We start from the raw sequence: 27580 nt of genomic DNA, 5'->3' as shown, positions 1-27580 counted from the left end.
CATATAAACATCCGAAATGTTGTGAGGAAATTACCACTCAAAATCAGCGAGTCAAGTACGTGAAGAAATATACAAGCTTGCAGAACAGAGGTGACCTGAGGCCATTGGGTTGTGTTTAATAAACAATACCCTGCAAAAAACACTTGTGTGGTGTGTTTCAAGGCAAGGGTCCTGGTTTTGCACTGAAGGATCGTGTAGCCTACAGCCCAAATGTCGAATTCCTGATAAAATAAGGCAGTGAGCAAAGCTTGAAAAAAAGTGCACTATTTGTCATTAGGCAAATATGGTTGAAATAATTAAAATATGTTTGGAAAAAGTTTCATGTTATCATATATATTTTTTCTCCTGTAACCTTATTATGTTGTCTTAAATACAACAAATACTGAAGAGTAGAAGTAACCACTCTTTCTAATTGTCCCAATAAGATATATCCCACATCTCAGAAAACCGAGGGGAGAGAATCATAGAATATCTCAAGATGGCAAGGCCCCACAAGGATCACCAAGTCCAACTCTTAATATGCTGCTATGCAAATTCACTAAAGGGAAACGACACACGTGTCACACAAGCCTTCAGGGCCATTCAGAAGCGTCTGTGTGCAGCCACAAGAATTCTGGAAGCCTCACCAGCCCCAGCAAGCTGACTGCAGCCCGCAATTTCATTGTCAAGCACGCCCACATTAACAGTCTCATCATTGTGTATAGCAAAAGCTGTCGCACATGGGCTGCACTTGAGTTACAGGTTAGTTACCTTGTAGAGGAAAAAGTGGAAAAGGAGGAAGGGAACTTGTATGTAGACCAGGCGGCTCATCAATTAATTGCAGCTGGTCATAACGAAAACATCCACAGTGTTTTTGTTCTGGCACAGGCCATTCATCGGTTGCTGCCTCCGTAGAAAGCTATGTATGAAGTACTTAGCAGCCAAAATAAACGATATACTGTATTGATAAAACAGACATATAGGTTAGGTGTAAGTAAGCAGTGCTTTATTTTCTCTACATGGAGGAGAGCAAACCACCATTACTGCGTTATGTCTGCTTTGCATCTTCCATTCCCTTTTCCTCCATCGGTTGGTTTTGTCTGCCTGTAATTGTCCCCTGAATTTAAAAACTCTGCAAAAACTGTGCATACCCATCGCTTTATGCTCATATTTATGTATGTGGTGGAGTTTTTGGGGGTGTTCGAGGAAAGTCTGGACGTGGTGCTTGGGGACACGGTCTAGCGGGTGACAGTGGTGGCAGGGTGATGGTCTCAACCTTAGTGATTTTGTGATTCTGTGTACTGTCTTGCCTCAAAAACGCTGTTTTTTTAAGAACACAGGGGCAGCGTGCCGCTCCCCCCTCCCCCGGCGGCACTGCGCCCTGAGGCGCTGTCCCGGGGCCGCACCCCCGCCGCTCCGCCCCGCCGCCCGCCATCTTCCTTGCGGCCGGCTACCCACAACCAAGATGGCGGCGGGCGGGGCGGGCGTCCCGCTGCCCTCCTCCCTCAGCCCTTGAGCGGATGTGACGCGAGGCGCGGCCGCGGCCCCCCCCCCCCGCTGCCGATGGTGCCTCGCTCCCGTCAGGGCCCCGCGCCGCCTCCTCCTCCTCCTCCTCCTCCTCCGCCCCGACGGGAGATGGCCGGCGGGCTGCCGTGACGCCGCGCGGCCGGCGGGTGAGCACCGGCACCGGGACCACCGGCACCGGGACCGGGAGGAGGCCGCGCTGAGGGGCTCCCGAGTGCCCCCCCCCCCCCCGCCATTGCCGTGCACGCGCCCCGCCCTCCCCCCCCCCGCCGCGTGACCTCCGCGCGCCGCAGCCATTTCCCGCCCCCCCCCTCCCCCCCCCTCCCCTCAGCGCTCCGTGAGGAGGGGCCGGGCCCGGCCCTCAGCGCCCTGAGGCGGCCCCCGCCGGGCCCCGGCGGCCTCGTCCCGTGCCGGAGCCCCCCCGGGAGCCCCCCAAGGTAGAGCTGGGGGCTGGGGGGATGAGGGCAGGGCAGGGGGCGGCCACATCGCCCCCTTCCCGTCCCCGTGAGGCGGGAGCGCTGTGAGGGGGGTGTGGGGGGGGGCCGGGGTTTTGGGGGGGGGGGGGAGCCCCTTGGCAGAGGGGCCTGCGCCGTCCCGGGGCGTGCTCGGCAGCCTGCGCAGCGCCCTGCCCTTTGTTTGCTGCCTGCCTCTCGCAAATCTTCGGTTTTCTGACCAAAAAAAAAAAAAAAAAAAAAAAAGGGTATTTTCTTTTTTTTTTTTTTTTTTTTTTTTTCCTCCTCAGCCTGTGGTGGGAGCGATCCTCTGTTAAGGCGCTGCATCTCGCCGCCTGCGTGTCTCCAGGATCAAAGTTTGGCCCTGTTAGGTTTTACTGCCGGAGGAGCCAGGGGCATGCCAAACAAAGGAGTTCGGGTTGAGTCAGGGTTGGTTTATTGTCAGGGTATCAAACCGGACCCCGGAACCGCTGCTCTCGGCCTGGGCAGGGACCGATGGCGAGCGCGGGGCTCCGGGAAAACGCTGCCGAGCTGCTGGCTTTCCCTTCCTCCTTTCTGCCTCTTCACATTGCCCTAGACAAAAGGGGGCTAAATGAGAAGGGGCAAAGCCCCTGGCTTAGAGGTGCGCTTCAAGCAGGCGTTCTTGTGGCATTGCTTCCTCCTACTCATCCCTTCTGGCGCTGAATGACAGGCAGAGAGAGCTGAATGGCAGGAAGAGGTTTGGTGCCTTACATGTAGCAGCACTTCGGTGGTGACGGCCTCTCCTGAGCACCGACCGACTCCGCAGCTTGAGCAAGGCTTTTGTGGGCCTGGCTCTAACAGCAGTGCCACAGCTGAAGGCTGTAGCTGAGGGTGTCTTTTTCGGGGACACGTACGGGGGAAAAGCTCCTGTTGCCATTGGGGATGCAGGAAACTTGGAGTGGTTTTAGGAATTTAGAAAGGGTCAGCAGGGAGCTGTTGTTTGTAGCTAGGGTGCGGGTGTTTGGATGGATTAGACTCAGGCTGGTTGCGAAGGAGCGATTGTGGAGTATGGGCCTGAGGAATGCCACGGAGCATTTGGGGCTTGTTTACGAGAGGTAGGTGAAGGAAACTACTGAAGAATGCAAGTCTTCGGGTTACAACGGTGTTTGGTCTGACCTGTGAGAGTTTTTCCAGAGAGGTGTTGTGAAAAGGTGCACTGCTGCTTTGCCGTTGTGCTGGCAGTGGCCCTCCCACAGCCTTGCTGTAAGCTGGGTCTGGAAGCTGATGTGGCTCAAAAGCCAGCCTTGTCTTTCTCTCCAGAACAGTTTTGTCCTGGATCAATTCACTGATCCAGCTCACCAGGTACCTCTGTCAGTATCAGCCTTGGAACAAGTAAGGAAGGGAAGACGGCCTTTTTGTGTTCACAGCGTGTTCGCAGGCTCCTGTAAAGAGATCATAGAAACCACTCTCTAAGGGCATATCAAAACACTGTTAAACAAATAACAACATAAAACAAAACAAGGTTAGGTATCCTGTTGCTTTGGATAACCAAAAGCACACAACTCCTTCTTGTGTATCAACAAAATTCTTAGAAATAGGCATTTTGATTTCTGTGTTGCTAGAGGAGAATCATGCTAATAGTTGCCTATTGTTTTACATCAAAGAACAGCTGTCGATCATATGATGGCTTTACAGAGCTGATTTTGCTATTATTTGGATGCTGGCTTTTAACTTAATTTACAAATATATTTTCTATAAAGAAATTAAGTTAGGGAAATTGTGTATTTTTGTACATAGAATGTACAAACATCCTTATATGTTTTACTGTTTCAGTTCAGTTTCCATGCTGTAATTCCTGTGCAGGTCTCCTTAGGCTTTGCAACTGTGTATTATGAAGATGATCTTACACAGGAAGAAAGTAAGAGGGGGAAAAGTGTTCCTTAGCTCTAACTTGTACTACCTAAGATAGTTTAGTTCAATTAATTATGGTAGTTTAGTACTTGTAGCATTCTGGGCAATGATTATCTTATAGTCACTGCTGAAATGTGTTCTGTTCTTACTTGTGAGGTGCTGCTGGTAGTTTGCGTACGTTTTTTATGTACGAAAAAAGTCAGGGATGCAGAGAGTGGATAAGAAAGCGTGGTTATTATGTGGCAGGTAGGCAAGCACTGAATAGATGCCATACGCTACTGTCTCAGTGAGACTGACTTCCCTCTAATTTAGCAGCAACTGTAACAGATTCTTTGCGATTTCTTGAAGGTTGTTATTCCCCCCCTTGTTTTGTCCCAGTTGTATAATCCTTATTTCTTTGGAAGCTTGAATCTCTGAATGAAAACGCATTTTGGTAACAGCTTGTGAATTACTTTAACAAGATTTTTGACTTAAGTCCTACTGACAGGTTTCAAGTAATGCTTAAGCAAGAGTAATACAGGCTACTAAATAAGTATAAGTAAAATATAGCTAAAATATAGCGGTTTGCTAGTGTAAGTTGGGGTAGCTGTCCTAAAATGTCGTCCAAGACTTCCACGTGGTGTAGAGCAGCCAAATTGGTGTGTTTAGCTGATAGGTTTTATCTGTGGTCTCCGTACTCTGAAAGCATCAGTGGCATAAGGGGAGGCTCTTAAAAGTAATGTTCAGAAGGAACTGGAAATAACGTTCATGTTAGCTTTTCTGTCCTTTATTTTTCTTTTGAACACAGCAAATGCTATTTCCTCTTTATTGTTTGGCTTGCAGTAGGATAAGCCTGCTCCTGTTTTGTGTCTTGTTTTGCTTGGTGGTCATGCTCACTGGCTCAGGCTGGTACAAGACACCCAAACACACGCTGTTATGGTAAGAAACTTCTCTTGACTCTCTTTGTGGTCCTGGATGCAACCCAATATTAATTTAATAATAATAATAATAATAAAAAAGCATAGGTTGCTGTGTCAAGTTTTTTTTTTTTTAATTATTTTATTTTTATTTTTATTTAAAAAGCTAAAGATCCAGGTTTGTTGCTGCTGGTGGTTTTTCCCAAGCTAGTTTCAGGGATGTCTGGGGATTGTGCTGCTACCAAAGGAAGCAGTCCTGGCTGCTGGCTGTTGTAACGTCCCCTGTGTTGGCCCAAGTTTTTGGGGCTTTTTGTGCCAAGTGGTTGTGGGGCTGTGTCATGAGCCATATCAGAAAAGTCACTTGTGTTGAAAGCAGTCCTGGTGTTCCATGTTTTGTGAGCCAATTCCCAACGTGGCTGCACTAATCCTTGTGCTGGCCTAAAGGAGAAGACCATCAGGAACATGATGTAATGTAATGGTAGGAAAGGTGGGACCGTTCCTTTATGCTAGTGGTGCCAGCTTATTCCGATTTAAAGTATTGTGGAGCTGCAGCAGCTTCCTTCGTAATACCCGGGTTTCTCTAGAATTGGGGTGAAACGCTTGAGAGCCTAGCACCTCTTTCTCCACTTGTAGGGTAGAAAGCAAGGGAAAAAGAATTTTGCATGGCCAGAACAGCATTGGTGTTCCAGGTGTAGACTGTGTTTCTAGCAGTCTTGGTTCCTTCTTAAAATACTTGGTGTTGATGATGACATCTTGCATCACATCCTTCACATGCACCTCTGCAGCCTCTGGGTCTCTTCAGAGACTGGTGCAGAGATGAGCTTCATGCAGCGAACAGGGAGCAGCTACTCTTTTGCTTTAGGGATTTCAGTGTTATTGCTTAGAAGCACCATGCTCAGCACCTCTCTTCTGTTATTACCTGCCATGATGTTACAACTTCAGACTGTGACGGGGGCACAGGAGTGTCCACAGGAACAGGCTGCAGGTGATTTGTATGATACCACGAAGCAGTGCTTTGTAGCTGTGACACTTTAGGACCAATACCTACTTTCTGCAGAAGAGTGAAACATGTACAAGTTTACTGTTATAAAGGAACGGTTTTCCTAGGTAGTTCTGTATGTATCACTGTGAGCTTTAATAGAGGTTAATCAATTTCTCCTTTCTTTCATATTGTAAGAACATTTACGTAGGCAAACCTTTATTCAAAAAACAGTTAAACAGTCTTTTAATTTTTATTAAGTATGAGTTCTTTAAAAAAGAGATTTTGCATGTGAAGCTTTTACTTGCTACAATTAAATGGAAACAAAGCTGAAAATAGTTGAAATTTTCTATTCATTATTTATTTTATTTTTTAATTTAATATTTTATGTATATTTTTTTACCCTAAAGTTAAGAAGGATAGTAGCTGTCATGGTCGGACATGGTATAGACAGTGTCTGTTTGGGGGGGAAGAACAAAAAAAAAGGAAAGCAGCTACTCATCGCCTTTTCCACCTGCTGGAAAAATTCCTAAAACTTGTGCAGAATGGTTGCCAGGGTTTGAGCTACAGTAATTTAAGATTCTGCCTACTGCCTGGAGGTTTTAAAGCTGAAGTCATGGTCTTGTTCTGTATCCTGAGGACATAAAAGCTCGTCTAAAACAGGATTCTGAATTTCAGTTAACACTAAGCGATTGTTTTTATTAAAAAGTTGGAAGTAGAGATGGCATTGAAGTGTGTTAAATATTGATTTTAAAATCTAGGACTGAACTTCAACCATTTAGCTGAAGTTTGTATTACTTTTTCTGTATGAGACTTCTGAATGCCTTAATTAACCTTTGCTAGCTAATACCGTCTCGCCTTTTGTCTAGACAAGATCTGAAATGGTCCGATACTACTGTACTCCTTCAGAGACTCATGCTTGCTGATGATGAGAAGTAAAAACTTAATCTTTTTAAAGCATGTGTTTTGTAGAAATTGGAAATATCTTGGTCCCTACTAGTGAATGGTAAGTGGAATTTTGATAGTAGGATTTATAAAAACAAGTGCTATATTTCTTTTAGGTGAGGGAAACATTAAAAACATGTGAACAAGCATGATAGAGGAGCAGTGAACGTCTTATGGCTTTGGCTTTAATGAATAAATTGAGATGCAGAATTTCTGGGAGATCCATCTGTACTGAACTGGGGCAAAATTCGGAGCCACTTTGGTGGAATTTGAAAGTTTTCTTAATGTCAAGTCAGATTACAAATGTGTATGCACGTATGTATGCATATTTGTGTGTGTGTCTGAAGGCTTTGAGGTAACTTAGGTTGAGACCAGTGAAAAGTTTGTACTTTTGAGACTGTTTTCATTATTACAGTTATGCTTTGTGTTCCTGGAAAAAAAATGCTGAAGAAAGAAATGTTGGTTATTTAAAGTCACATATGTATTTTAAATAAGCTATAACAGAGTAATGCTTGTATTACTGCTGCAGAGAAACCTAAAAATAAAGCTTTTATTGTTGTGCTAAGTTCCCAGCCCGATTATCCTTTTTGGGGAAATAAAAATCACCCCAGTTAAGTCCAAGGCGGTATGTCAGAATTCACAGGTTGTGTATGAGTTTGTCACTGTTCTCTTTGCCCCGTCCAGCTGGCTGTGTGCTGTCCTCTTCCCCCATAACCCAGCTGTGGCACCTGTTTGGGCCTTCGTGAAGCCAGCTAGTTGACCTAGCCGTATGAAATGGTCTCTGGGTGCCAGAAGCCTTCTCGCTGAAGGACCCACCGGGTGTGAGGGCTGTTGCGAAGGTTATGCAGGACTGGAAGCCAGCCAGGAGGAGGAGTGATCACAAATGGAAGGGAAGTAGGGCTTGCCCCTTGGCAGTGGCTAACTCTTGAGCTGCTCCAGTCTGTAACCTGCAGCTTCATCCAGTCCAGGAGTAAATGTGCCACTTCTGAAGTGTTACCTTTTCATGATAAACAGTTCAATGTTTGAAGCACTTCAGCAAAAGGAGTTACTGACCTTTTAGTAAAAGCGTGTGTCTCTGACGGTCTCTTTTTCCGTTCTGTAGGGATCAGTATTGCTGAAAGCACAAACAGAGAATTCTGAAATAATCGCTTCATTGGCACTGACCAACGGTTTGAGGTAAGATTAATTTAATTCTATTTTTAAATGTTCTGATTAAACTCAAGCATTTAAAATGAGAATTGATTTTGTTTTCTTAAAATTTATGCTTGTGATAAACTGAACTATGTAAATCTCTGAAATTCATGCAACTCTTGTAAAGGTCAACTATTGTACAGTGTATACACACTTGTCTTACATAAGAATGCAAGTGTTATTGTTAAATGCTGGGAAAATCAAACATTCCTTTTCTTTTAAGATGGAGACTGGGTTGTGTTAAACTTATAGCACATGTAATGTTTGGCCTGAAAATTTCTTTTAATAGCAAAGCATTTTTTTCTATCACTCTAGGAAAATCAGTATATTTCATGTCTTCAAGAGTTTAAAAACTCTAAATTTGCTGCCTGTGAAGCATTTAATCATGAGAGATAATAGTCCATTTTCTGTGAGTTTAATTGAACCCAAAGAATTAGAACCAACCTTCTGAGTATAGGTTATGTGAGTTTGCTTTTTTTAACGGAAGGAACAATTTATAGACAGCTGACAACATAATTCTTCTCCGAGTTGAAAAAAAAATAAATCCTTCTTAGCCTAAACTAGGTTTCTAATTAAAATTATATATATTTATTATATTTTTTCCCCTGGGCTAGTTTCAGATGAGATTAATCTCTTTGGGGCCACACAAACTCTTCAGTACTCTGATGGGGGAAAGTTATATGGGGCAAGAGTGACCAGTGATAAGGGAAAGGTTGCTCAGTATTTTTTTTTTCTTTTGGTTTGCTTATGTGGGAGTAAAATCTCTGTAATTTTGTCAACTTTAAGCTGCAATGCTGTTTATTTGTCTTTACATAATTGATAAATCTATGTAACAAGAAAGCTTATGTAAATTTCTGTGTGACAAAGCATGCTTGTTGTGTTGAGCTTGTATTTCAATACAGTAATTTGGGGCTTTTATTCTTGTTTGCAATACATAAGTTTGCTTTAAGGGTTATTAAACATTAATAATTATAAATACTGAGCATATTAAGGCCTGAAAATGTGAATAGTTACTTGTCAACAGTTTATACTGAGGTTTTCTCATGTCACTCACTATTTTTAAAGCTGGGCAGTCTCAAAAGAAAATGTTAACGAGGCAAAGTTATTATTAGTTAAATGAAATCATTTTTTTTTACAGTGATTGCTCTGCAAAAGAAAAGGTGTGTTTTTATGGTTAGTGGTAATAGATTCTAAATGTTTCTTATGACTGTACATAAAAAAAAAAAAGATTATTATTATATTGTGAGATTATTTCCATTTAGGACTCAATGCTTTTAATCTGTTTCCGTAGCTTGTGTTGAGCTGAAGATTGTTAAATTCTGCTGTGAGCTGTATTCTTTATCGAGTTACTGTTAAAATTTTAGTTGGCTATGGATTTTACAAGTAGTTTAAAAAAACAACAAGGTGTGGGGTGGATATATTGAATGGTGGAATATCGGATCAGACAGATTAACTGTGGTATATTCATTTTGTGGAACAAAATGAAACAACAAGAAAACAAAAACTTGGCAGATCTGGGCAGTGTTTATTGTGATAACTGTAAACTATATAAAACGAATAGAAGGTTTAAATTTAGTTTTAGATTAGGTTTAATTCAGATTTAGGTCACAAATATGTAATAGTCCAGACTTGAATTTTCTGTCTTAATTTGTAGAAATGTTTTTTTTTTTTTTTTCCTGTTGCCTATGTTTCTCCTTCCTTAGGATCAGTTTGCAGTTGAACCCGGGAAGCCTTCAGCTGTTACCTTCTCAAACAAACTGCTTGCACTGTAGCTGTGTTAAATTAAGTGTTATGTTCTTTAAAATGTCATACATTGAGATTTAAGTTTAGATTAATAAGATTTATTAAGATTAATAAATGTACTCATACTGTCTCCAAAGTTGTTTTGTTTAAGAAATGCTATACCTCTTTCTAATATTGTAATTTTAGGGCATAAAAATCATATTCACTTATTATTTACATGATCTCTAAATAGTTTCCTCCCTCTTTTTCCCCTCCCCTCACTGCTTTTCCATTTGGGAAGGAGTGTATCTACTGGGAAAAATGGGTCGATCTAACTCTAGATCACATTCTTCGAGATCAAAATCCAGATCGCAGTCCAGCTCTAGGTCAAGATCCAGATCACACTCTAGAAAAAAGAGATACAGGTAAATTGATGCCTTACTTACCGCATGAAAAGTTGCATTTAGTATATTGGGGTTTGTATCATAATTATCTTACTCTTGCATGAATCTGTGGCAACAGTGAGCCTAGTATTTTACTTCATTTTAGGCAGTAGGTAGATTTTGCTGTGAATGTAACTAATTGTAATTGTTTACTCTTTGCCTGTTTTGCCCTTTTCCTTTATCTCAGGATGATAGCAGAATGACAGTGTTTCTTCTTGTATTGTGGCTGGTTGGTTTCAGTCTCCCCTCCCCCTTCGCATGATGTTTTCTTTGTCCATTTTTTTTTCCCTGGGGCTTATTCTGTCTTTGTCACGTAGCTTTTCAGATCTGGAGTAACTTGAGGCTTCTGCAGATAAGCTTTTCTGTGCTATGTCTTCTCAGTTGCCTCCAGCCTTTTCCTCCACTTTCTTACTAGTAGATGTTACAATCTCTAATAAAAGGAGTGGCTGAATTTAATGTTTATGGTCTCACCAGCTGCTGCTGTCTGCTGGCATAATAAATTAAACTGGAGGTGATGAAACTTCATGGTCCAGGCTGTGAACGGTGGTGGTGGCTGAGGAACTGAATGCCATGCTCCAGAGTGGTGATAATCTCTAATGAAATAGCAGGGGCAAACCATTGAGGCTGGTAATGTCTTAGTCTTGTGATGCTGAAGTCTTAAGTTGCACAGTCCTTAGAGATCCAATGTTTATTAAGATCCTTTATGAGACAGGAATAAGTAATGAAGATATATTGAAGAATTTACTTTGACTGTTAGTCTGCCTTCTTTACAATTCTGACTGCATTTGAGAGATGAGCATTTAGTCTTGAGACACTTTTTTTTTTTTCTTTCTCCGATGGTCAAATGTTAACGTTTGCTTTTTAATTTTAGTTCTAGGTCTCGTTCAAGGACGTATTCGCGATCTCGCAGCAGGGATCGTATGTATTCTAGAGATTATCGCAGAGATTACAGGAATAATAGAGGAATGAGACGCCCCTATGGTTACAGAGGAAGAGGTAGAGGGTATTATCAAGGAGGAGGTGGTAGATACCATCGTGGAGGTTATAGGCCTGTCTGGAACCGAAGACACTCCCGAAGTCCTAGGCGTGGCCGTTCACGTTCCAGAAGTCCAAAGCGAAGGTCTGTGTCTTCACAGAGGTCCCGGAGCAGATCTCGTCGATCTTACAGATCTTCCAGGTCCCCAAGGTCCTCTTCATCTCGTTCTTCATCCCCATACAGCAAATCACCTGTCTCTTCCAAAAGACGTGGGTCTCTGGAAAAGCAGGCAAAGAAAACTGAAGGGGCTCCTTTGCAAGATAGCCCTTTGAAAAATAAATCACAAGATGAACAGAAAGATACATTTGAACATGACCCATCAGAGTCTCTTGACGATTTTAACAAATCATCAGCAGCTTCTGGCGACATTTGGCCTGGCCTTTCAGCATATGATAACAGTCCAAGGTCACCCCATAGTCCTTCTATTGCCACCCCACCTAGTCAGAGTTCATCTTGCTCTGAAGCCCCTTTGCTTAGCACAGTCCACTCAGCAAAGGACACACCTCAACATTCCCATTCCATTCAGCATAGTCCTGAGAGGTCTGGCTCTGGTTCTCTTGGAAATGGTTCTAGCCGTTATAGCCCTTCTCAGAATAGCCCATTGCATCACATCCCTTCGAGGAGAAGCCCTGCAAAGACAATCCCATCACAGAGTGCTCCCCGTGAGGAGCCTCGAGCACGTTCATTTTATCCTGAGACTGGAGATCAGGAAACTGCAAAAGGTGGAAAGTTTCTGAAAAGGTAAGAATTAAACTATACAATTAGCATTGCATCTTAAAATGCTCTCTATAACAGAGTTTTGACAAGATTGTCACTGCTCCTTGAAAACTGGGGCTGGGATTCTCTTGAATATTTTTACTAATTTTAGTCTAGTTGAATTGAGTTTCCTCCGTAAAGACTTTTCAAGTTATTGGCAAGAGACTAGTGGAGATAGGGACCTATATCCTTGAGGAAGATTGTTTTGTGTTGTTCCTTCACAGTTAATTTTCCTGTATCCCATTCACTGTTAAGAAAAATCTCAAATGGATTAGTGGATCAGACATGCCTGTTTGACAGTGACTCCTGTTCAAGTACTTTAACATTTTAATGCTTCATGTAATTTGAAATGCAAATCTTCTGGAAGTTTGAAAACCCAGATGCACAATGATTTCTTGGTTAACATAAGCAGCATTTGTTGCTAATTGTGTGGTGAAGTATGACAACTTTGATGCCTTGACTTGCATTACTTAAGAAAGAGGGTAGGTCTTGATGTTCTTGGAATATAATCCTGTCGCTAAAAGGGAGAGTGTTTTTAAAGTGGAATGTACATTTTTCCAAATAGCACAAAATTCTCACGCTCGATGTTTAATGTATTTGATACAGCAGTAATTGGGGGAAAAAAAAAAGTTGTAAAAATCTTACTGTTGCTAGACTGTGCCTTTCTAATGTGCTACATACTTCAGTGGATTTCTTACAAAATGAATTATAGACAAAATTTAAAAAAAGATAAACTATGATAAAGACTATGCTACATAGATTTGATTATATGTTTTAAATGAACTTGTCCAGTTAGTGATTTATTATTTAAAAATATCCCGATAGAAGAACAAATGTCTGACTTGCTCTAGGTTAGATGTATTGCAGCTGGTGAATGGTTTAGGACCTTTATGAAGGTAGAGTATAGACAAGGCAGTGTCTAAAATCGTTAATTTATAAATGTGGTTAGGACATACAGCTCTCCGGCGTATAGGAGAGCTGCCTTCTGAAGGATCCCTGCTTATACAGAGCGTAGCGATGGAAGAGCTAAGTCTGTGTCAGAATAATTCAGATTTGAGTTATCAAAGTTTATGTGAACTTGATGGAAAAAAAATGGCTGGTGTAAGAGTGTGTGAATCCGCGTACTGATCCAGGATAAACAAACCAACCAACCTCTAACTTTTTATAAACTCAAATGGACAATTTCTACATGTTCTATGGAAAAGCATTATTTTCTTCAGATGCTTGCAGTATTACATAAATGGCAGTTGGTATGGTATTAATGGTGTGCAGAAAGTTACTTGCTAAAGTTGAATGGCTTGGAGGAATGTATTTTCTAGTTGGTGGTGTGGGATGGACACAAAAGAGGAATGCAAGTGAACTGGAATGAATGCAATCCAGAGTTACCAGTCTCTTCTTTGCTATCCACAGGTACACAGATGAAGAGTCTAGAGTATACCTGCTTGATAGGGGTAATACCAGGGAGAAGGAGGCCCAGAAGGAGAGAGGATCAGAAAAAGGGAGGACAGAGGGAGAAAGGGAATGGGAGGATCAGGAAACTTTAGATTATTTCGTTGATAAAGAGACTGGGAAAGAAAAGTTTAATGACTCTGAAGGGGAGGACACAGAGGAGACAGAGGATTACAGACAGTTCAGAAAGTCTGTCCTGGCAGATCAGGGTAAAAATTTTCCTACTGCATCTCATCGGAATGCTGAGGAGGAAGGAACCAAATACAAATCTAAAATAACAATGAAGGGCAATAGAGAGAGCGATGGATTTAGAGACGAGAAAAGTTATAAGCCTAAAGAGACTGGCTATGTAGTGGAAAGGCCTAGTGCAACAAAAGATAAGCACAAGGAAGAAGACAAGAGTTCTGAGAGAACGATGAAGAAAGAAACTCAGTCACCTGAGCAGGTAAAGTCTGAAAAGCTCAAAGAACTCTTTGATTACAGTCCCCCTCTACACAAGAATCTGGATGCGAGAGAAAAATCCACCTTCAGAGAGGAGAGCCCACTTAGGATCAAAATGATAGCCAGTGACTCCCATCGTCCTGAAGTTAAACTCAAAATGGCACCAGTACCTCTTGATGATTCCAATAGGTAAATTATTCTGCTTGACAAAGTGGTTCTCCACCTGCTTGCAGTGTCGCTCATCTTTATTTAAACTAGTGGTTTCTTTTTGTGTGTCTTTTTTGTTGTTGATGCATTTTAGACCCGCTTCCTTGACTAAAGACAGGCTGCTTGCTAGCACACTTGTCCATTCCGTCAAGAAGGAGCAAGAGTTCCGATCCATCTTTGACCACATTAAGTTGCCACAGGCCAGCAAAAGCACGTCAGAGTCATTTATTCAGCACATAGTGTCCTTGGTTCATCATGTCAAAGGTATGTGTTCAGTTTACCATACTGAATATACACATCTGACAACTGCATTTAAGACTGTTTGCTGTCTCTAATATGGGAAGATTTCAGCCCTCTTAATATTGATTTAGACTTTTTTTTTTGAGGTACATGTAGAATAAGTAGCAACAGAAGCAAGTACCAAAAAGCAAGCGATGTAGAGCATAATAGCAGTCATACTATATTTCTTGATAAGTTTTAAAGTATCACAAAGTTTATTTTTTTTTGCAGTGAAGCTTAAGCATACTACATTAGTCTTTTTTTCATCAGTTTTATTTGAATATCTTTAACGTATAATTTTATATTAAGGGGTACAGTGTGGGTTCATGGGTGTCTTTTGCACTGTAAGTACAATGGCATCTCCTTTTGGAGCACCTCAGAGCTCATCTCCAGGTGTTCACTAGAAAGTACTTTTATAGTCACAACATAGAAATTGTGTAAGAAATCGTACTCTAAATGACATTAAAATACACTGGTACTTCATTTTATTCTTATTTGACGACATTGTAATGCTAGAGACAAAAATTTCTCCTGGAAATTCATCATGGTAGGAAGTTGGCATTGGCTAAATCTCCACTAAATAAATTATATACTAATAGTTTTCTAATTTAGCAGTATTGGCTGTTGCTTACTATAAGAAGACGTAAACGCAATTTTTTTTCTTCTTGCGGACGTAAATTTTTTCCTTGCGGAAAAAATCTGACAAAGTGGATGCATTTTATTTAGGTCACATACTGTCAAAGTCTTCTTATTGAATAGTAGATAACTTCTTAAAATCCAAAGTTTCAGTGTATCTCTATAAGCATTGTTTTAAAGATACTTTAGTGTATAAAACTGCAAAGATTTGGGTGCTAGAGGTATGTGCTAAGATTCCCTCAAAAGTCTTTGTTTTCAAAATAACTTCAAGTGACTAAGACCAAATGACTTCCTGCATTTTGAATTACTTACAAAGAAAAAAAAGTAATAGCAATAATAGATTATGTTAATATATTAGATTGAAAATGTTATTGGGACACCTGCTCAGCGTATAACCACTTTTGTTATAAATTTATCTGCTTTTCGTGATTAGTAAAGAGACTGAAGGATAGATCCAATGAGAGCTTCTGTAAATATTGGCTCATATGGCACATGTGCAGGCTGTAGGTGATTTATTACCGAAACTCTCACATGTTGATCACAAAAAAGCTGTTTTTCTGTAAACTTTGATGTGTTAAATTAAACAATCAACTGTTAAATATGACAGCTTAACAGTATCTGTTCAAGTTTTTAGTATGTGTAAAGTTATGGCTGTTTTTTGAAAGGAGAACCTCTCTATGCATTTCAGATGTGCTGTGGTCTATGATCAGATTTAAGTAACTCTTTTGACAAAATGAAGTTAATGTTCATTATTGGTGTGATGCGACCAGTCTGAACAGCTCTTTATTAATGTAGAGCTGAAAATGCCCAGTGATGTTTTCTTTTTCATTGTAACTAGGTCCTGGAATGTGTTTTGAAATGGCAAAATCCATGTTACAAAAGTAAAATAGCTGTTGAAAGATACAGATGCCAAACAGGCAAAGTTGAACCTTCTGTCTTCCTGGCAAAAATGGCATAAAAACAGAGTTGCTAGCTCAAATTCCTGTGTTTGATGGAATTATGATTGAGGCACTACCCTTGTAGTGGCCGTTTCAAGTTTTAATGGTTGGTTATGAGACAAATACTGGATGCCGGGCGGTAAGTTGATACAGATGTATGTTGACCTGTTAAGCAGATAGCTTGCTTCATATGTAACATTTCATAGCTCATGACTTTATGTATTTCTATATTACATTTAAACACATTTGTTGAGCTGGTTTAAAAACTTGAGTTTTGCTGTTGCTAATTTAACTGTCTCTGAAAGCAAGAGAAAACTTGTCAGAGAAGTTGTCAGGTTTGCCAAGATGCCAGATGCTTAAATGAATTTATTTACATATAGATGTGTTAATTGTCTTGGATTGCTTATCATCACAACTTCAAAGAAAGAAATTATATTACTTTAAGAAATGACTTGTTAGGTCATTCATGTAGTTACTGAAGCATACGTTACTTATTTAAGTGTGTTCACTGAATTAGCTCTTATTTTAAGTTAAAGTTGAGATGAATTGTGAAATGCACTTCTTGCAAGTATTCGTAACTCAAAGTAACCTCATTTTGTCTGATGGGCAAAGTAGAAAATCACTTAAGAAATTGTTCCTTTATTTCATTAGAATAAAATGTCACTGACAATGAGCAAGTCAAATTAGTAAATGATGCTTAAATTACATGTAATATAGTCGTGGTGTAGTTCTAAGTAGACTTGCAATGATGTTGTGCACTGTTAGTTTGTTAGGATTACAGAATGTGTAAGAATAGGGAAGACCCCACACTTGCTTGTCCTTCTGATACATTTACTGAAAATACTATGTTTTTGCCCGCTACTTGCCTTTCTGTCAGGAGTAAAATACCTGTCAGTTGAATTAAACTAACGAAACAGTGTTTTTCTATTGTAACCAACAGAGCAATACTTCAAGTCAGCTGGAATGACCCTAAATGAGAGGTTCACTGCATATCAAAAAGCTACCGAAGAGCACTGCACTCGGCAAAAGAGCCCAGAAATACATAGGTATATGTTAATTGCATGTATTTCAAATAATAATAATAATAATATCTGCTTATATTTCTTTTAAGAGGTCAAAATGTTTTTTAATCTGTATGGAATAATTTGTCAATTCTCATGTAAATACAAAAACCAACCCAACAAAAACAAATGGGAAAAAAAAATATGTAAAAGGAAACTCATCTGAGCCAACTCTGGCTTCATCTGCGGCTTTGTAGCAGATGTCTTCTCTACCTCTATCTCATGTAGGATATATCTACTTTTCTCACATGCAGTGCTCAAATATTGAGGGGCATATGTCTTGAAGATGAAAAGAAGCCCAGTACATGCATCTTTATTCTTCAGTGTGAATGTTCCATCTCATACTACTTTAGTTTATGTGTCTGTTAATTTACAGCAGTTTTTTGAGAAATCTGAGAGCCTGAAAGGTAAGAAGGTAGGCATGCAGATGTAGTTTCTGATCACGTGCTTTACTTACATGATGCAGTGTACTGTATTTGTGTTGCATGTGAGGATATATTATCTCCATATTCCTTATTGAACTGCATAAGATCTTTAACTGATGAGTAATTTTAACTATACAACAAGCTATCAGTTTTAATGATTTTGGGGGGGACTGGATTTTGAATTGGCTATATATACACTGATCTTTTTGAAATAACTCATTAAATACTTTTCATATCTTGAAAGCTCTGCTTGAAATGTGAAAAATCAAACTATTTAATGTATTTATCTCTTGTGTACGTCACAGAACCAAGGTTTTTAATTTTTAATTTTCTTCCCTGTTCTGATCGTGGGTCTTCTATATGCAGAAAGTTTGTTCTTCAAGAGTGCCTTGTTGTTCAGATTTCTGTTGAACTGTGTGAGGCCATAAACAATTACATACCTGTATGGCTAGACACTGCTTTTATTTTTCATTTAGGAGGATTGACATCTCTCCAAGTGCCCTGAGGAAGCATACCCGTTTAGCAGGTGAAGAGAGAGCCTTTAAAGAAGAAAGTCAAAAAGTAGGTTCTGAGTAAATGTTGTATCTGTATTTCTAAACTTAATGCGATGTTTTTCACTTTGAATCTGAACTTCCCCTTCATGTGAGTTTGTGTACAGTAATCTTATAAAAGAATTTGCAGTATGTAGTGTATTTGTGTTTCAGACTATTATTTTTTCTTTAAGTAAAACATCTTAACAAGAAGACAGTCTATGTAGCATGATGCTAGCATATTGATAATGTGACTTAGAAGGTCAAATTTTCTCCCACCCTTCCTTTCTTCTTTTTGATACTTTTTGGCAAATTTTGTGGTGCTACACTGCCCAAGGACAAAGAATATGAGGAGGAAAAAAAAAAAGTACTGAGGTGCTCAGTGAGTAGTATGGCTGAATTGATAAGGTGCTTGTGCTCTGCTAAAAACAATTAACCAGAAAAATAAGTATGCTTAAATAACCCACCAAAAAATATGTTATTGTTGGTCTGCATCAAAAAATAGACATTCTGTTGGCTTGATGGGAACGCTTGTTTAAAATGTAAGTTCTTAGCTGTTCTCTGTATAGATCTAGCATGCAAAGGGCATCATTTAAAGTCAATTTGCGTGCTGAAGAGTTTGTTGTAAATTCTGTCTTGCCTTTTTAAAAGTGGAGGCACAATTTGCTTTTTCAGATTCTCTTCTGGGTGTTTTATCTTAAAATTTTGTTCAGAAATATGTTTTTGCTTACAGGGGGATAAAAAATTACGGTGTGATTCTGCTGATCTTCGGCATGACATTGACCGCCGTAGAAAAGAACGAAGTAAAGAGCGAGGAGACTCAAAGGGTTCCAGGGAATCCAGTGGGTCAAGAAAGCAGGAGAAAACTTCAAAAGATTACAAGGATTACAAATCTTATAAAGATGACAGGTAAATATTTTAAATCTCTACGTAGGTTTTATCTTCCAATTAGCCTTTTAAAATTGTAAGCTTAATTGCTTTCAATTTTCCATGTATACTGGAACGTTTAAATTTAAACAATTACAATTATTTGTTTTACAGCAAATATGTATTATCTGTCTTTTACACGGCTTATGGTGGATGAGGACAAAAACTTTGGAATAGCAAGCTAACACTGAAAAAAAAAATGACAAATTAATCTGTCCTATTATCCAGGCTACATCAGGAGGTTGGACTTCAATGCAGTACATTTCTATAAACAATTTGTGTAAGAACTTTGGTTCGTTATGCTTGATTCCGCACTTTTTCAACTCATAACACCCAGAGTATGAGAATACTACTGATATTTAGGTTTAACATGGGTGAGAAGGGGAATCTTTATTTTTTTCTAAGGCCAGTGGGCTGTTTGTAAGAAAACAAAATGTTAGCATATTTCAGTGGATACTGTATAGCAGTGGTAAGAGTTACTTCAGGTATAACCTTCCTTTGAATAGTATTATTAAAAATCTTGTAAGTTGGGTCAAATTAGAATTACTGTGGGATTACTGAAAGTCTGGCTTTGGGATTTATTTTCCTGCTTTGTACTGGATATACAATGAATTTTTACTTATGCTTTCCTGTTTGCCATATACTTTCTGACTTTGGTATCCACGTTACCTTCCACTGGCTAACCATACAGGCACCTACATAGGGCAGCCATATGTTCTAAACAGTGTGCAAACTGAACTATGTAAATGTATTATAAAGGCATTGCCTTGAGGGTTTTCTGCCCTTTGGTTTCTGTTTTTCTGCCTCAGAGGAAAGGCAGATCTTAAAAGTAACAGAAACTCTTCATGGCATCAAAACGTGGAAAAACTCCTTGCAGTTTGCAGACTGCTGCTTTCCAACTCATTAGCAATAATATACATTTAGTGCATTTAAATGTGTAAGAGGAGGCTGGAAAGTGAAACTATGCTTCACCTTAACAGCTGAAATACATAACGTATATGTGACTTTTATAATAAAAGGAAGGGGGATAGTTTTTTGTAAAAATATAAATAAAGCCATTTTAGTATAGCATGTTGCAGACTGTCTAGTACTTTTAAAATAGCACATAGCGTGTCTTCTTATTTTTCAGTAAGCAAAAAAGAGAGCAAGACCGTGCTCGATCCTCCCCATCTTCCTCCCCATCTTCTTCCTCATCCAGTTCTCGAGAAGAAAAGGATAGCAAGAAAGAAAGAGACGAAGAGTTCAAAACTCACCACGAACAGAAAGAGTACTCTGGTTTTGCAGGAGTCAACAGGCCAAGAGGCACCTTTGTAAGTTGCTCTTTTCCTGTTCTTCCCCCAAATGATGAAGACGCTAACAACTGTAGTATAACAGATTAAACGAATTGTTGCAGTACTTAATGTTAGGGTAGACGTTTTTTGTAGCATTGGTTCTTGAAGTAGGTTCTTGAATTCTTTTGTGATTGTACCAAGCCTTTCATTTTTCCAGTGTTGTCCAACAGAGGTTTGAATTGGTGTACAAATATACACTAGCATACTATTAGAGGGCCTAGTGTAAGGGTGGGAAAAAGAGTTCCTTGTTTATTCCTTGCTATCTTGTAATTATGCTGTTTCCTAACAGAATATTAAAATTGACCTTTCTATAAAGATGAAATCTTGTGATCTGTTACCTCTTATGCCCTGCAGTTTGTGCTTATTCCCCCCCCCCCCCCCCCCCGCCCCAGTAGTTTTCAATTTGGCTTTGCCATCCTTTGTGTGTGATGTCTGCAACTTGTTAGAGAATGGCACATAATGAAAAATAGACACTAACATTGAAAACTAGTGAGGAGAGGAGGTGGTATACTGTTAGTTTTCACTGTTTCTCTAGCATGGACTAGCCACAGTGAGCATGAAAGCATATTAATTTAGCTCTGGAATGTGTTTTGGGAAGTGCCATGTTGATCTCCATGGTCATCTTAAAATTATTAAAGGTTAAAATTGCATATTAGTGTAGCTTACTGGTATTTCACTGGGAAATGTAACAGCATTAGAAAGATTAAGAAACAATGGAAAAGGCCTTGAAAATAACGGACATCTATTAAAAAAAAAAAAGTGCCTTAATGAAAAAAAAGTCTATTTGTAGGTGGAAAGAAAGTCAGACTTAATGGTTAGGAGTAATTTCATTCTCTTTATAGTAATTCCTTTGTGTAGCCTGTAGTTAGAAATAAAAAAAAAAAAAAGTGAAAAGGCATCATTTGGTATAAATGAAACTTGAGTATTGTTTGTAGTAGTATAAAAGAAGTTCTGAACTTTGTAGAAGAGAGTGTCTGAAATGCACGTGGTATGTGCAACACTTGAGATTAAATCTTCCATCTGAAGAGCTTGTAGCTGCTTAAAAAAAGAAAATTTCAAAGTTCCAAATTTTTAACACTAAAAATGCATCTTTTTCCTCCTTTCTTGTTATTCTTATATACAATTATACTAAGGAACAGCTATGTAAGTGTATAAACACGTGGATGATAAAGATGTCAAATATGACAATATCAGCACAATTTCTGGGTGCATAAGGTAACAGCACAGCGTTAAACAAAAGTAGAACTCAACCCTCTCAAAGAGAATCAGTTGGAAAAAAGTCTCATAATTAGTGGCAGCCTTGCTGCTTTATAAAACCAGATTGTACATATTGCGAAAGATGGTAATTCACATGAAACTTAGGCAGATGTGAATTGGCAATTCATTAGCAATCTACTAGTTCAACTGCTGTCACCTGCCAGTTCTGACTATGAAATAACTGAGCGATGTTCCCTAAGGACTGTGTGGTCACTCATAGGCTTACTGACCAAACAATGTCTGATCAGGAGAATCTAAATAGGTAGGACAACGTGTGACTTAAACCTTCTGCTTAGGGCTGCAGCCTGGGTGGCATTGAAAGATTATGGGCTGGCTAGTGTAAAATGTCTTTGTAATTCAGGCTAACAATGACTGAATTCAAGTAAACACTGCTTTGCTTTTGGATTAAACAAAATGTTTTAGTTGCGAATCTTCCCCAGAACAGGAAGCCTTGACACCTTGGGGTGGCTGGGTAGGGGAAATCTTAATGTAAGCTAAGCTGTCAGTTTGGTAGTAAATAAGTGTTGATTTTTCACTAATGCTTACTGACAGACTAAAACGTTTAATTCTAGGATTGTTGTACATGGTATAAAAACATAAATGCTATGGGTAGTTTTGAAATAGGAATATAGGAAGAAAGATGAATCTTTTCACAGAAAGAAGAATCTTTTCACAACATTATCAGTAGTATTCAACCCAACTATCAGTAGTATCCAACTGTGCATAACAGCCCTGATTAAAAGGAAGTCTCTTCCTATAGAGAATGTATGCTCACCATTTTGTGGTGAGCTTTGCAATAAATAGGCCTGTAAAGGCAACGCCTTAGTGGATTTCACCTCCTGTATTTCTTTGCTGGAAAGATAACCTGGAAAAAGTGTTAATACAGTGTCAAGGAAAGTGCTAGATACTCTTCTTGAAGTACCTATTCTGAAGAATTCAGTCCTAAGAACTAATACTGGGAAATGCTGATCTTACTAGTAGCTGTGACATTGTTTTGTCTCCTCATCCTTTTTTCCACACTGATATTAGTCGTTATGGTGTGATTTCCAACAGCTTTGAAAGCTTTATGAAATTAAACATAGCTATCCCTTTCTTACGCAGCTTTCATTAGCTGATAGTCATGCCGCTCTCTAAATGATTCTCCAAACAACCTTGTTTCTCTGGTATATTTGTAGGTTATGTGAGCCTTTTACTAGACTGTTTACTAGTCTGATTCCAAAGTAGTTTTAAAGCTGTCCAGCATAAATTTTGCATTAAAGGTATTGGAGCTTAGTGAAAGTAGGTGTGCATAGAGCTACTTTCTTTTTCAAGTTAGTTAATTATATCTTTTTGTCTGTGTTTATGAAACGTTCTTCGTTTGAATAATTGTAATCAATTTCCAGTCATGTTTTTGTACAATTAACTCAAAAAAAAAAAAAAAAAAAAAAAAAAAAGCCAGCACAGTTCTGTGTTTTTATACTAGGCTGTTTATGAAAAGCATGTTCTGTAGTAACTGCAGGTTTTAAGCAATATATCCCAGCCTAACATTTCTTTTCCTCTTAAATGGGGGAAATCTGGATAAATTCCTCTTTATTTTCTGCAAGCTAAAGACAAGCAGGCTAAGGTAACTGGATATATTACTACTCATCATATTGAGTTAAATATTTTGTTTATTGACGTGACTTCTTAATCCTAACACTTCAAAAGTCTGTTGATTATAATAAAAATAAAAAGAACACTTGAGATACTTATTTTCACTTCAGACGTTGTTACTCTGCACTGTATACAGTGTTGATGCTCTGAGTAAGGAGTTTCCTCATCTGAAATTTATCTTGGCGTAAGTACAACAGTGAATCTCAATTGAGAATGAGTAACACAAAGTAGACACTTGTTTGAAAATTGCATTATTTGTATGTACTCTAAAATAATTTCCTAATAACAGATGTGGCTGATTCAATGAATGATTTTGCTTTCCCTTGACAGTTCTCCCTCTCCTTCAGTCTAATTTGTTTGTTTCTTTGTCTGCAAACAGCTTCAGAAATTTCTTGTGACCTTTTGTTACAACAGGTTGCTTTACCAGCAGGCAAAGGACATTTCTTTTTGATTGTTGTAGGTGAATTTAAACCAAGAGCTCAAATGTGTTCCAACTCTTAAGTTTAAGAGAATCATTATATAAAAGTGAATGCTTGAATATATTACATAAGGTAACGTGTAAATTTTAAAATGGTTCTACACTTGTAATTAAGAACAGAACAAGCATTTTCAGTAACAGACAACTTGAGCTTTTCTTTGTGGTTTTATGTAAATGGCTTAAATAACATTTTGGTTAATCAGTTTCGAATTAGGGGCAGAGGAAGAGCCAGAGGAGTCTTTGCTGGAACAAATACTGGTCCCAGCAACTCAAATACTACTTTTCAAAAGAGGCCGAAGGAAGAGGAATGGGATCCTGAATATACCCCAAAAAGCAAGAAATATTTCTTGGTGGGTGTAGAGAACTCAATATCTTATGCATGCTTTTGTTTTTTCCAAGTGCATTTTGTATCTGATGTTAAGGAGACTGACAGCTGCAAGTATAGAAGTCGCATGCATGTACAAAAAGTGACTGTAGTTTACATAATCTAGAAAATACCAGAATTGTTGCAGTGCCTGGTTCTGCTTAGTTTGTCTTTTCTGCAGCAGGCTGGCAATAATAATTTATCTCCAAAACGCATTCATCAGTGAGGTAGGGAAGAACGCATACTCAGGTTATTAAAAACAAATTTTAAAGCAAAAAGACGTGTGCTGTATCTTCCTGGATTTCTCTATGTATGGCACTCGAGCTTTGTTTTACGTTTGTCTGCAAATCTGCACAAGTGAAAGATGAGGAAAAGCTGTGGATGGAAGTGGGCCAACTTTGTTATTAGCAACCTTTCTGGTCTTATCTGGGTAGTGTGATAGTCGTAAGAAAGCAACATTAGTTCTGTCTTTTTCCAATCTGGGTTATGAGGGGCGGATTGCTGATGTAACTGCTCAGTAAGTAGCTTAATAAACTGAATGCATAGCCTGTGTTTCAGCTGGCTTCCCTAACAATGCAAACTCGTAAGAATATTGTTTCATCATCAAAAAATGTTTAGTGAGGTTGAGACCTTCTCCTGTAGCGTTAAGTTTTTCACAAATATGTTAACAGGTGTATGTAATATGGTAACAGGTGCAGTAAGTAACACAACTGCAATTTGTGTTCATTCATACAGAGTTCTCTCCCTGTCTTCCCCCACATATGGAAACTCTTCTGACCTATAAAACTAGAAATGTGGTGATCTATTCACTAAAGTTCTATGATAGCTAGAGCAAATTGACCAACTGTAGCCATTATTTCTTTTCTCGTCTCCAGAAATCTTTATTAAAGAAAGCTACCCTGTAATTATTCTAATAATAATGTATAATGGTTATTAAGCTGCTTTATTTGGGTGTGATACATTTAATAATTTAGACTTTTTTCCAAATCTGAAGTGTAAAAGAAAATAAATCGAAGTAGGTGTCCCTTGCTTTAAACATTTTGTATTAAATAATTATCTAGGGTTCATCTAGTGCATGGAACAGTCATCAGCAGACTTGGCTAAACTGTGTAAGGCTGTATTTGGTAGCAAGACAGCAAACTGAAATCTTAATATTAACAATCAAGCTTCTCTGGTTAATAAGCTTAAAGTAGTTTAAAACTTATTTGCCTTATTTTGCACAGGCAAAGCAAGGTTCCTGAAAACTGCTTTCAATTACCTTTATTGATAAGTATAAAGAACTCTCTACCTTAAAGTAAAAAAAAAAAAAAAAAAAAAAAAAAAAAAAAAGTATTTCATAAACACATTCTTAGAGGTTCTTCCATTAAAATGACAGTTTCTTTGGGGGAGGTGGGCTAAAAACTAGTGAGTACATATTTCTCATGACTGAAAAATGTGACAGAGCCAATTTGTTACCCATGATAGGGAGACGCACAGCTAATAAAGGCTCTTAAAATTTTTTATCAAGGTGTTTTAAGTTTTAGCATTTTAAATTGTGAGGACATGCTTCATAATGTAATCTATAGATTATTTGAACTGTTGAAGTTCTCTTGTTTTTCCTATCTATAGTCTGAATTTGGTTTAGAGTGCCACCATTTAAAGAGGTGTTCTAACCTTATCGTTTGGTATTATTGTAGCATGATGACAGAGATGATGGTGTGGATTATTGGGCCAAAAGAGGAAGGGGCCGTGGTACCTTCCAGCGTGGCAGAGGGCGTTTTAACTTCAAAAAGTCAGGTAGCAGTCCAAAGTGGACACATGACAAATACCAAGGGGATGGGATTGTGGAAGATGAAGAAGAAACAATGGAAAACAATGAAGAAAAGGACAGACGCAAAGAGGAAAAGGTAAACAGTTCAGTAAATTGCAGATCAGACAACTTCTCTTGCAGTAACTCAAGTAATGGTGGGGGCCAGGGGGAAATCACTTTAAAAGATTTTTAGTTTGGATATGAACAGTTTACGAAAAGAATATTTTCTTTCTTTCTACAGGAATAACCCTGGAAGAAAGCTGAAAGAGCAGCTTTTGCACCACCCCCACAACATTTTTAATATGTTTTTTTTTTTTGTTGTCAAATGAATGTAAGCATTTTACTTAAATTTTACTGTTGGAAAGTAGTTTAGAGGGATTGTTTTTTGTTTTAAGCCTTTAGAAAAAAAAATCTTGATATAGTAAACTATGTTAATGATCGTACAGGTAGAAAGTAAAATATTTGTAACAACTTTTAAGAAATTTTACTGTTTGTTATATGCAGTGTAATTCTGCTTTGTCCAAATATATGGTCAAGTACAACTCTAAAAGTTTTGATTCTCCCCTATGTCTGTGTTTTATTCTGAAGTAAACTTGCAGCTCTGCACACCTGAAATCTTGGAGGAACATTTTTTTTATCAACTGATTACTACTTCTATGTTGCTTTTTTATTAAAAGTGGTTTTAATGGCACTTATCCAGTCATAGGGTGAATGCAAATAGACGAGCAATAATGTTGATTATACACTAACTCACAAGAATCACATTTACACAGGATGATGGAATGATGAACCTGGATTCTCATGCTAGAGGGAGCAGCCAGAATTTTATCTCGGAGAGTGAAATTGTCACTGTTCTCTAGTTAGTAGCCTGAGGAATACAAGTTTATACTTTCTCTTCTGGTATGTGAGTTCTAGAAACCTACTTCCAAGTCACTGGTGCTAGAAACTCTGAACAGATCTGAAAACTGGAGCTCTTTCACTCTCTATTTCTACAGCTAGTATAGAACTATCTACGGCTACTTTAATTTCTGTAACTTGTGACCAGAACAGAACAGTGATATTATGGTTACCTAGTGATTTGTTTTGTCATTAAAAACAAACAAATAAAACCCACACTTCCCTTGCTAAAGGTAGCTTAGGACAGCGTTTACGGTTTTATAAACTTAGAGTTTAAACATACTGTGAGAGAAAAAAGGTGCTGTCCATAAAGTATGAAGTATGTGTTGCATTGTAAGGGCCAACAGGAATTACAGTTTGTTTTTTTTGTTGATAGCTTAGTCATCAACAAAGCACTTTAGTTGAGGAACTGATGGGGTATCAGTTCATCTTTTGTATCCATTTTTGTTCCAATTTGTTAAACTGCCTCTTCTATTTCTTTATACGGGCTTCCATCTTCAGGTAAGTCATCTTGCAGGAGTAAGTCAGTCTTCTATCACATCACTGACTTAACTGAAATCTCGGAGGAAACAAACAAAAAAACACCCACCACAAACCCCTCTGAAAACGCAAGTTATTTTAAAACCTGAATCAGTAAAGATATTTGGAATATACTAAACACTTCTGTGAGGTGTGTATTCCATTACAGTGCCCTGGAAGTACATTCCTTCAATATCCCACTTTGTACACTGTGTAAGTTATAACTTGATGTGGTCAGCTGAAGCTGTGAGAAGTGAGTCTGACCCTCTTTGACACAGTTCCTGAACAGTTGTGCTCCTCTCAGTGTTACAGCCAGAAGTTAATCTACAGTATTAAAAAAGAACAAAACCAAAAAACAACACCATCAAAACACAAAACCACATAAACATACTTCACTGGTAAATACACTTTAACTTACAGAGTATTAAGGATGACGGTAGCATATTTGAATTACCAGAGCAGTGACATTCTGAGCAAATAAGACTACTTGTTTGCTTTCTCAGACTGCTATGGAGAAAGTAAACCTTAATGTCCTGTGTAGTATTGTTCTTATTTTGTCCCTTAAAACATCAGTTTTGAAAAAACAAACAAAAAAAACCAAAAACAAACAAAAAAAACTATTATG

At 38.7% G+C, this 27580-nt stretch overlaps 1 protein-coding gene across 5 annotated transcripts; it reads left to right on the top strand.

The window, feature by feature from the left end:
• Positions 1 to 1534: 1534 nt before the first annotated feature.
• On the top strand, positions 1535 to 26143 carry BCLAF1 (BCL2 associated transcription factor 1). 5 transcript variants are annotated; one of them, XM_084284814.1, is made up of 13 exons: positions 1535 to 1652; positions 7750 to 7823; positions 9862 to 9985; positions 10875 to 11780; positions 13206 to 13874; positions 13987 to 14156; positions 16686 to 16791; positions 17708 to 17792; positions 18495 to 18670; positions 19818 to 19998; positions 23590 to 23736; positions 25427 to 25636; positions 25781 to 26143. In XM_084284814.1, exons 3-13 carry the CDS (start codon positions 9882 to 9884, stop codon positions 25784 to 25786), a joined length of 2760 nt encoding a protein of 919 aa, XP_084140940.1. In that variant the 5' UTR covers positions 1535 to 1652; positions 7750 to 7823; positions 9862 to 9881; the 3' UTR covers positions 25787 to 26143. The 5 variants fall into 5 exon arrangements, 4 of the variants coding, with proteins under 4 accessions (XP_084140940.1, XP_084140942.1, XP_084140939.1 ...); XM_084284816.1 differs by lacking the exon at positions 1535 to 1652 and adding an exon at positions 1815 to 1940 and having other exon boundaries at positions 13728 to 13874; XM_084284813.1 differs by lacking the exon at positions 1535 to 1652 and adding an exon at positions 1815 to 1940.
• The last annotated feature ends 1437 nt before the right edge of the window (positions 26144 to 27580 follow it).

Source organism: Netta rufina, assembly GCF_964035555.1.
Source record: "Netta rufina genome assembly, chromosome: 3".
Classification (NCBI taxonomy): Eukaryota; Metazoa; Chordata; class Aves; order Anseriformes; family Anatidae; genus Netta; species Netta rufina.
The sequence above is the reverse complement of the archived record's forward strand: the minus strand, read 5'-3'. Positions and strand labels throughout refer to the sequence as shown.

Excerpts from the sequence above, each read along its gene's own strand:
- BCLAF1 (XM_084284814.1), top strand. The coding sequence starts at position 9,882 with ATGGGTCGATCTAACTCTAGATCACATTCTTCGAGATCAAAATCCAGA. Across the intron at positions 17,793-18,494 it reads TTAAAGAAGAAAGTCAAAAA|GGGGATAAAAAATTACGGTG; the intron begins GTAGGTTCTGAG and ends TTTTGCTTACAG. Across the intron at positions 19,999-23,589 it reads ACAGGCCAAGAGGCACCTTT|TTTCGAATTAGGGGCAGAGG; the intron begins GTAAGTTGCTCT and ends TTGGTTAATCAG.